Source organism: Anoplopoma fimbria, chromosome 1 (genome assembly GCF_027596085.1).
Source record: "Anoplopoma fimbria isolate UVic2021 breed Golden Eagle Sablefish chromosome 1, Afim_UVic_2022, whole genome shotgun sequence".
Classification (NCBI taxonomy): domain Eukaryota; kingdom Metazoa; phylum Chordata; class Actinopteri; order Perciformes; family Anoplopomatidae; genus Anoplopoma; species Anoplopoma fimbria.
This window is the reverse complement of record NC_072449.1, coordinates 20,017,954-20,028,599: the sequence shown is the minus strand read 5'-3', so window position 1 is coordinate 20,028,599 and position 10,646 is coordinate 20,017,954. Positions and strand designations below refer to the sequence as shown.

The window sequence follows — 10,646 nt, the reverse complement described above, 5'->3', positions numbered from 1 at the left end:
AGCCTACAGACAGAAGAGACAGACCCAATCACCCGCCAGCGATGGATAAAAACGGATGACATATCAAGCTCTGTCTGCAACCCGACCTCCTTTTCCCCTTTCTCCTCCCTCTTTTCTCCCTCAGGTGCTGCGGTTTCTCTCCTTACACTGCACACAGCCGAGCAAACTTAAAAAAAACAACGAAAAATGCTGTATTATACTCATACGAAACAGTCATCGTGGTGGAATGAGGAGCTTCAAAACATACATATGAATAATGGACATTTGCGTGATTTAGTAAATGTTTTTAAGAGATAAACTGCATTTTGTTTCTGCTCTCTCGCTCTGTCTTTTTCTCTCTGCCTTCTCTCCGTCTTATTTCCTACTGTTGAGGAGAATATCGGGGGCCGGGAAGCTCGACCACACCGGGAGGAGGGAAGGATCGCGTGTGTGAACATAAGCAGGGGATAGTGAAGGGGGTAGGTGCGACACATATCAAGACCATAGCCCAATTTGATTGTACATCCCACCCCACTAGGGCTTACTCAGGCCGCAGACTATGGGACAGACTAGCCCGAGAAACCTTTCATCGAGTAGAGAAAACGCCTGCCTCTGTGATTAATCTATCACTCTACTGTCTCACTTTTCTCTCCTGGATGGCATGTATCTCAGTTTCTGGACTGTTTTTGTTTTCAATTCAAGGGCTAACTCGAGTGTTTGAAAACCGTTACTGGGGTCTTTAATTTGCTTTCGGTGTTCATCATACTCAGTAGTTGTTAAAAGCATCTGTGTCTCCAGCGGTTCTTTCTGTCATCAGGTGTCTTATTGTAGAAACTGGTGTCTCTTGAATCTGTTGTCCGAAGCCCCTCCTGGGTGGTGTGTCGTCGTTGAGAATGTGGAAGCCCCCCCCCCGCCCAGCTCATCCCCGTTAATGATGTCACAATGGATAATAGCCAATGAGATCGGAGTTCCATCAACCGTCATTGGCTGGATGGAAATCCACTTTAAAGTTTCACAGCGACAAACACTTTACAATTACTAAACGGAGGTCCAACCTTTTATCGCTTATGCTGAAGCTTCCCAGATGCCGATGACACGCCAAGGAGACTCTGGGCAGCGTTAATGCAGGGAAAACAATCACACACACATCTGTCCTGGTGGTCTAGACCGCCATCTTTGGAGCACTCAGCTTTAGTGCACTACAACAAGAGTGTGCCATTTGAGATTTCTTTCTCCTTTAGTTTGTTGATGGATAAAACACCTACCTGTGTTTGAAAACAGGTCCAAACACAGCATTAGCATCAGACAACACTACTGATGATATGGTTTGAGGATGTCCTTGGCTAGCTTTCAAAACAAACATAAATCATTTGCTGCTCTTGTGACTTGTGAAGCCGAATCATTGATAATGCAAACATTGCTCTTATGATGGCTTAAATCTGCCTGCGCTGTTCTGCAGATGGTCGGATTGACGATTTGTGAAAGCATGACCTGAATTTCCCTTCTCTCTGACGCCATGAAACCCAGTTTCCTCTTTTCCCCGTGTGCTAGCCCACCTCCTGCATGTAACGTGAGGCTCCAGAGAGTTACTTCAGATGTATGGGATCGGGATTATATCTGCTCTATTGCTTCCTGTCATGGCATGCTGCCACGTTGTCTCTCATACCTCTATTTTATCCATTCTGCCCTTTATTAACGCAGAAGGTGGCAACAGACTGTGATCACAGCAGTAGAATAGGTATCAAATAAATATTTTTAAAGAAAAGCGGTCTTTGATAAATCAGGGTGACCTTCTGCCTCATTTAAGGTGAGAGATAAGTAATTCCACAGCGTAGGATATTCAAAAAGGTGTGGAAGAGGAAATCAAAGAAAGATGCTGTAATAGATTTATCCTCCCAATATTTTCAGTGACCTGCTTGGAGGTAATTAGGGACCTAAGTGTGTCAATGGGACTCTGGAGGGACGGCACCATGTGTTGAGGGGACCGGCATGATACAGAGGGGCTCCAGTGGGGGGAGAAGTAGGCCATCATCATCATCATCATCATCATCCCCCATCCCCAGTAGAGCAGCTGCAGCTCCACATCACTACAGCAGCAGAGACACAACATTACAAACAGAAAACATTTAAAGCGTCATGCATCAGATGGCTTAAAGTAAGTGGACATCTGAGCGCACACAAACTATTAATCATCACTATCACTATCACTATTAAGTATTAAATGCTACCAAAACAACCTTCACTGTTATGAGAACATTTCACCCTCTGATTTCAGACCCTAAATATAGTGCACTAAATAGAGATTTGAGACACACACTTTTTTTTTTTCACAGCAGACATTTTGACTTGTCAAAGCAAGAAAAGCACAGGTGTTTGTTGCAGCATTAAGATTTCCCTCAACTGGAACGAAGCAGGAAAAGCCAAAAGAAGATTAAACTGTAACACTTGGCTTCTTTAGCCATATAGTGTACATGATATTAAATATATCCCGATATATAAATAGATTACATATATGGTTTTCCTAATGGCTTTGTCGCAGGAACATCGTTTTCTCAAAGGAAAAGTTTGATATTTTGGGAAATACCCTAATATGAAGATGCAGCAGCAGCAGGTTAGCTTAGCTTAGCACAAAGACTTGAAACAGGGGGAAACAGCTAGCCTGGCTCTGTTTAAAGAGGACAATATCCACCTCCCAGCCTCTCTTAGGCTCACTCATTAACAAGTTATATTTTTTGTGTAATATGCACAAAAAACTGACAAAAAGTGAATTAATTCCCAAAGTGATGAACTACTTCTTCATATCATCTCACTGTTCATGCTGGGTTAAATTAATTCGATGTGACTAATTTCTCAGAGAACAAATTACTGGTGTAAAGCGCAGATTATTATAAAGACAGTGACGTGTAATTCTCACAAACACTGAGTCAACAACATTTGATCACCCAGCTCTGGGGTTGAGGCTTTGGTATCCCAGAGGAAATAAATCAGCAAACAACAGCGACGATTCGGCTCCTGCAGGCTTGGTCTCCATGGCTGCCTGGTCTGAGTTTACTCACTCAGGGGCCCCTCAGGGATCGGTCTCCTCCCATGGTCCTCTCTCCACAGCACCAGTCCGCCATCTTGTTATTGTCTGGCTGTGCCTACGTCATTCTAGCTGAAGCAGTACTACAACCGTTTAGGGACAACTAGCTGCACATAAAACAATTTCATTTCTGGCTGATCAGCTCTTGATTAATGGCAGAACTGTTGGCAAGGCTGTAATTGTGAACCTAATCTGTGCGAATAGAGATAGAGACACCATCTCTGCATCGGTGTAGCTTTTAAAACAAACAACAAAAAGCACAACAACAAAAAAGAGACGGATTAGTCAAACTGGCTGTTATTTTTGCTCTTTTGCTTTGATGTCATTTGAGGTAAATGTTTGTCAAATGTCAGAGTAATTTTTGTGAATATATGATACAAATGTACAAAAAAAAATACAAAAATGGAAAGTTTTATGGTTGTGAAGAGCTTTACTTTACTGAATTACTTTATCAGCGGGAAAAAAAGATAATTTATAGCTCCTCCACAGAGCTGCTTTGTGACGATGTCGGTACTTGTTGGTATTTCTGTTGATGTCCCTCGTCATCAAGGGATCCAGAACCGGCTCAGAGTTTGTGCATTGACCCTTTGACCTGACTTTGAGTGAACTTTGAGGAACTTGTGTCAGAGCTCAGAGTTGCTCCTCACAGCCACAGATCTCCATCCTGTTTGGTTCTGTGGAGATGGAGGGGAAACAGAAGGACAAGAAGCTGGGGACGTCAGCGCTATGGCTGCGTTTTCTGTCCTCGCTCCCACAAGGCCTTTTCCCATTTGACATCCAAACATCACAGGTCGCCATCACTGGTTTTACTGGACTGCTAGCCTGGGAATGCACTATTGACTGGTAAATGAAGATTATGAATAAAGTTTCAAACAAAGAGGAATGTTGCTGTTGTTGTTGTTGTTGTTGTTGTTGTTGTTGTTGTTGTTGTGTGGTCAGAACAAAGTCTGTTTACAGGTGTTGGGGAGTACTACTGCAAATGTTTGAAAAAAAGTGGTTTAAAGTCTTTTAAACCTTCCTCTTGAGTCAGCGTCGATCTGAGCTGAATACTACAAGTTAGAAAATGAAAAAAAAATCCGGAGGTGTGGAGTTAGAAAGAAGGGATCTCACCAGACCTCTTTGGCTTTATCCTCAGTATTCTCATTGTAGGCTTACTCGTAGACTTATAGAAGGCAAAATATGAGTACAATTCCAAATCTGTAGCCTACTATCTTAAAGGAACATTCCTCCAAATTTACAAATGAATATCAGCGTATTTGTCAGCAGTTGAAAACAGTTGTATAATGTGTTCTGTGGCCCTGGAGGATCTTTCTTAGGTCAAATCATCTCACAAGATCTTAATCAACAGATTCTAAGTTGCTCAGTGCCATGGATGTTCTGTTTTTTTCTAAGCACTTAAAGGACTTTTGTGCGTGTTGGCCTTGGTCATGTGATATGATTGTCACAAAAACTAGATGGTCACAATCTAACATCCAATATTTCCCATAATGCAAACAATAACATCTTCTTTGTTAGACTCTTCCTGGTAACCACTGACATCTTTTAAACTCCAAAACTCTGGTTTGAGTAGTTGACTCTAGCTATTTTCCCTTTAAACATCCTCAACTTTATTTTCCTCTTCAGTTTCAGCACACAGTTCATTTTAGAATAAAGCTTCACTCGTGGTTTAAAGATTTAGTTTAGACAAAGAGAGTCCTTCTGCAGACCTGAGGACACACCAACTGGCAAGCAATCTGGTTAGTTGTTCACTTCAAAATTGAACACAAAAACTGTCTCTCCTCTGTCATCTCACCTCATCCTCTGTTCCTCTCTGAAGTGACACCAACACTATCACCCCCTGAATCTTTTCATATTCAGAATATGACACGTTTGCTCCCAGAAACAAAGAGAGAAAAGGGGAAAGAAAACAGGAAATATGGTGGAAAACTATTGAGAAAACCATGAAGGGGAAGATGGAGAAGGTGATAAACATGTGAGCTGTTGAGGCAGACAGAGAAAGCACACACTGTCTCTTCCTACCAGCCGTGTTAGTGTGTGTGTATGTACTTGTGTGTATATACTTGTATGAGTTGTGAACCGGCCAGACGTCGCTCAGCCTGCAGACTCCTTTTTTTGCTGGCTCTTTAACACTTCTCTCTCTCTTTTTTTTCTTCCTCACTTCATTTTCAGGCCCATCATCCCTTTTTTCTGCCTTTTTCTTTGTTGTGGCTTTTAATAGCATCACCATGGAAGTGAAGAGGAGTTGCTAGGTAACTGGCTGGCGTCTGGAATGGCTTTTTGATTGGCGGTCACACTGACAGACACAACTGTGGAGTGTGTGTGTTTGCTTCATCTGTACACACTCCATGTACAGTGGAATCCACATTTAACGTTGTCACGTCAATGTGAAAGATCACATTTTGGTCATTTTTAAGATTTCTTTCCACTCTAACATCTCAAATTTAATCTTAAAATCTTTGTTAACTGCGCTGAGAGCACCTTTGTCTGCCTTTTATGATAACTGCAGAGTCAGAGAGCAACTATAGGAATTCATTACATGGAGAATAACAGCAGACTGGGAAGTGATATGACATCATAGGACACAGTGGTGACACCTAGAGGAAGTTGTCTGTTACTGCAGTCCCCTTTGTTTCTGCTGGTGCAGGCAGGTAAACCCCAAAACCATATTTAACTGAGCAACCATCAGTTGCACACTACTTAAGTACTTGGACTTAACTTGAGTAATTTAATTTATGCCACTTTACACTTTATACTCATTTATGCCACTTTATACTAATATTATACTTCTTCCTCCACTATATATATTCATTCATTCATTTTCCATAACCGCTTATCCTGTTAAGGGTCGTGGGAGGGCTGGAGACGATCCCAGCTGTCATTGGGCGAAGGCAGGGTAAACCCTGGACAGGTCGCCAGCCTATCACAGGACTGACACATATAGAGACAAACAACCATTCACGTCCACACATCCACACCTACGGGCAATTTAGAGTCTTCAATTAACTCAAGCTGCATGTCTTTGGACTGTGGGAGGAAGCCGGAGAACCCGGAGAGAACCCACGCTGTCATGAGGCAGCCCCTATTTTGACATTATTCTTTTATCTTTCATTTTTATGTCACCTGATATTTTTTAGATTAAGATTTTACATTGAATAACATACTGTAAACTCATGAAACACAACACATTGTTTGAGATGAGAACAGTTGTTTCAAGCCTTTTTGATTAGTAGCCTCTTGGTAATAAAGTAAAGTGAAGTTGGGGCCACCTGTCATGTTTCAGACATCTGTGAGTTGTTAGCAGAGATTGATTTACCCTCTAACCTCTCAGAGTTTCATTTAAATACATTTTTATAAATGCCATTAAATATGAGAAAAGTAAAAACTATTTCACAACCCTCACATTCATATTGTGAACCTTGGAGGGCTCCGACTCTTCGATTTAGAACCAGCAGACTAAACTATCAAACTGCTTATAAAGTATTTGAAACCAGCTCCAACATGACCTGCTACAATAGCTAAAATACTGAAACACTGAGTCATCAGTATTAACAATCTAACAAGTACTTTTCTGTTGATGCTTAGAGAACATTTTCTTTTGTACTTTCACTTTAAAGAAGTGTTTTAACATTCTTGCATTGCTAATTCTCAAGTAAAGGATCTGAGTACTTCTTTCATCACTGCTCAAATGCTTTTATATAATGGATAATGTAAAAACATAGATGTAGCACTGACACTGAAGCATGTTCCTTAGTTTTTTTATTCGTCTCTCATTCATCACGTTTCACACTTATTCCTCATTGAACCCAGAAATGTCACAGGTTGAGACAGGAGACAACATGGACGTTTCAGTAAGCAGGTTTTTTTCCTTGGTTTTTCCTGTTATATTAACAAATATATACAGATATCCCAGGAAGAGCATCGTAATAACAATGAATCTTTTCAATAATAACAATAAATTTAATAAATACTCAGTGTTCTTAACCACACAAGGAGAACGAGTTTGGGCTTACTCTTCTACCAACGGGATTGTCATCATCCAATACAAATAAGAACACACACGCATATTCGCACACACACACACACACACACACACACACACACACACACTCAAATAGAGAAATTTGCACTGTCAAGTAAAATACCACCTGCAGCCAAGACAAAATTTTCGACCACTGGGCGAAAATGACTGCAGATAAAAGTTGATTTGTCAGCCGTAAGTAGAGTCCACTGATCCACAGAGAGGCTTACCAGCTGCACAACACGGCTCCTAAAGTGCCACTGATGTTGAAGACAACCAGTCAGAGGAGAATGTCTAGGGGCCAAACAGTCCAACATGAGGTTGACGTTGAAATCTGGTAGCATAATCCCTCAGTGGTCACTTATTCTGTGTCCATTTCAATGGCATGAGCTCGATCCACATAGAGTGCTACTGACTGCGAGTGAGGAATGTTAAACGTGTAAAAGACAAACGGATGAGATCTTATTTTGAAGAAGTGCTGCACATCGTCGTACAGCTAAAACCATTCACACCTAAAACAACATGCACTGAAGAAGCACCAGCACGCAAACAAAAGAACCCATTTTGTTCTTCCTCACTTGTACAGTTAAATATATACACATTCACACAGAGAGAAACACACCTGGTCTGCCAAACCAATAGAAAAACATTTTGCAAACGGGTTGCAAATGGGATGTTGCCAGCACTGAGAAAAAATAAACTGTACAAGACGAGGATATCACCGGTCCACCAGTGCTGTGAGATAAAAAGGCTTTTTCCTGTCTCAGTCTTTGAGGGGAGAGGACGATGACCCCCATGCAGAGAGATGACACATTTGAGGATGAAGGCAGAGTTTATGGAAGATGTTTGTGCTCCGGCAGAACAAGTGGTGTGCAAAATAAGAACAAAGACACTCTCTATTAAGAATTTTTAAACAGTCCTGCTCCTGTTTTTTTGTGAATGAAACACTCCTGAAACATTTAGGGTTAAATGTGAATGAACATTTTTTGTCTTTGGAGTGAGAGAAGCAAGCAGAACGTGGGCGGCTACACAGAGAGGCTAAACGCAAAGGAAGACGAGTCGGAATGAAAAGTTAGCAAAGTGGCTTTTTTAAGTACGTGAATGGCTTTTGAAGGTTGTGAGCGTGTCCTTGTCAAGGGGGCACTAAGAAGCAGGGGGAGATGGCTTACTAGGAGGGAGAGAGGCGTTGGGTAAGGTAGGTGGGTGAGCACACTACAAGGCTTTTAAAAGGCCTCTAGGACCCTCAGTGTCGTGCAGGTTACAGAGCTCTATCAGGGAAAGACTTGCTGTCAGGGTTTCACACAGGACACTAAAGGGACACATGGGAGTAATGGCTTCCAGTAAGTGCCTTAAACGTGACATGTGGGATCTTTTTGCAAACTTCAGTGAGTGCACTTTGCTTGGCTCAGACATCAGTCGGCATTCAGTCCAAGTTCTAAAGTCCTGGAATGGGTTTGAATGCAGAAAAAGTAGACTTGGCTGTTTTTTTCACTATGAGTACTCGTGTCCACACAGGGCGGCGAGCTTCCGCTGTCCACACAGAGGGACAGTTTGGTCCGAGCTCTGGCCCTCCACGTCCATGTCCATCAGGTTTGGTCGCGTGGTGCTGGCGCTGCTGTCCCCCGAGCCGAGGGGGCTGTCGCAGCTGCTGCCCGGCGACGAGCTGAGGGTCCGGGAGAGGGAGCCCAGCTTCCAGGGGTCGGCTCTCATCCTGGCCGGGGTGGGCCGAGGCCGGGGGGCAAACTCCAGGGTCTTGGGTCTCTCAAGGGGGCTGACGAGGCAGAGAGGGACCGCGTCAGGGATCGGTGGAGCGGGGGCTTTACGCCGATGGGGGACCGGGAAGATGATGGAGGGGTCGGGTAGGCGCGGGATGTCCAGGGTGTCCTGTGTACCTGAGTAAGACCAGAAGAATGTAAAAATAATGTTTCATCCTGAAAGTAACCTTTATATCTTTTGGTTTTGGACTCATCAAAAAGAGAATCGAAAAGAGAAAGTCTTACAATAAACGCAATAAAACGATTGAAAAGAAAACAAACTTTCATAGATTTGCCACCATAACAGCATCAGGATCATAATCACAATCAATGACTAGTCAATGATCAATGATCCATAACTAGTTCTAATGAAGCACATGCATTATGCCCATGCTCCTCTGGTGGGAGAGGCTGAGGACAGAGAGGGCTGAGCTGCAGGAGGAGGCCTGTTTTTACAAATTCTTGCAGGTTTTTACAAATTCTTGCAGGTTTTGCTTTTTACAGAAAACTCTCTCTCCAAGGTTTACCAACCAGGGACATCAGGGTTTCCCAAAAGTCTTCAATGCCCCAAAAGGGAAGTGATTTCAAAGCAGTCCCTGTCCTCAGCAACAACACCATATGAGAGACTGTGTGTATTTCATATTAAATATTAAACACTGCCATTGTGTCTAGTTTGTTCCTGTTAAAGAAATAATATTTCTAAAGAGACTTCCAGATTCAATAAAACATAACCACAGTAATCGTTCTAAACAAATATTGGAGGAACTGTTTATGTAGCATTGTAAAAGACATGTTCTACATTATTGTCCTTACCTTTGTTTTTAGTGAAGTGTGGTGCCCCCGGTGGAGGAGGCATGGGCATGCTTCCATCCGACGGCGTCCTGTGGTGTCCCAGAGTATGAGCTCTGGGACGTATCGCCCCGTCCGAAGGGGTCCGTCTGTGTCCTCTGTTCAGGGCCATCGCTGCGGACACGTGGGTGGGCGTGAGCGACTGGTTGGGCTCCTTCTTGAAGCTCTCCGCCCGCAGGTCCAATAGCGGGTTGAGGGCAGGAGCCGGTGGCGCCGCTGGAGTTTTGAGCCCCGTCGACGGGGTCAGAGGGTAGTCGTCCGGGTCGGAGGGAAGGAGGGACTTGGTGGAGTTGCAGTCGGAAAGAGAGGACAGAGAGAGGAGCGTGACAGAGGGAGACGGGTCCATGCAGGGCAGAGCAGAGTCGTGGTGTCTGGAGAGGGAGAGGGAGAGGTTTCGGCTGGGTGGAGAGGTGCTGCGACGGAAACGTCCCGTCCGCTGGAAGATGCCCTCCTTCTTCTTACGCTGCTCCTCTCTGAGGTCCTGCTCATCCTGGAGCACCTGGCAACAACATCAGGGTACATCAACAAGCTGTCGGACCACTGAGCTGCTGTCTAACTCAAAGGCAGTTACTTTATTTCTTTGATAATCTCTTCCTCACCTTCATCAAAGCAACTACAGCACAGATTACATCCAAATCATTACTTTCATTCATCCTCTCGCTGTACACTCTCTGACTTCTTTGGTAAGACCCTCATCTGCTTTGTCAACAGACGGAAAACCTCAAAACAAAAAATCAATCAGGTGCTGGAAACCGTCCACAAAGACCTCGGCACATGCTGACTCAACAGGATGGCACAGAACATTTGGCAGCTTGTGCATCCTGTTTAATGGCATTCCACGTGTGATTTATTAGTTTAAGATGAGGAGACTGTACAGTCATGAAACAACACCTGCTATGCTCGCCTATTAATCTGTTGATTATGTAATTTCTATCAACCAGGAGAACACTGAGGTTGAAAATTA

General features: G+C 43.4%; 1 protein-coding gene across 1 annotated transcript in view; it reads right to left on the bottom strand.

The window, feature by feature from the left end:
* Nucleotides 1-6,809: 6,809 nt before the first annotated feature.
* Nucleotides 6,810-10,646, bottom strand: part of map3k10 (mitogen-activated protein kinase kinase kinase 10) — a 30,241-nt gene continuing 26,404 nt past the window's right edge. Inside the window, exons 10-11 of the mRNA XM_054602279.1 lie at nucleotides 9,647-10,181; nucleotides 6,810-8,971 (exon numbers count right to left, since the gene is read on the bottom strand). Of these exons, the coding sequence (XP_054458254.1) occupies nucleotides 8,571-8,971; nucleotides 9,647-10,181 (936 nt within the window). The 3' untranslated portion in view covers nucleotides 6,810-8,570. The remainder of the gene's footprint in view (nucleotides 8,972-9,646; nucleotides 10,182-10,646) is intronic.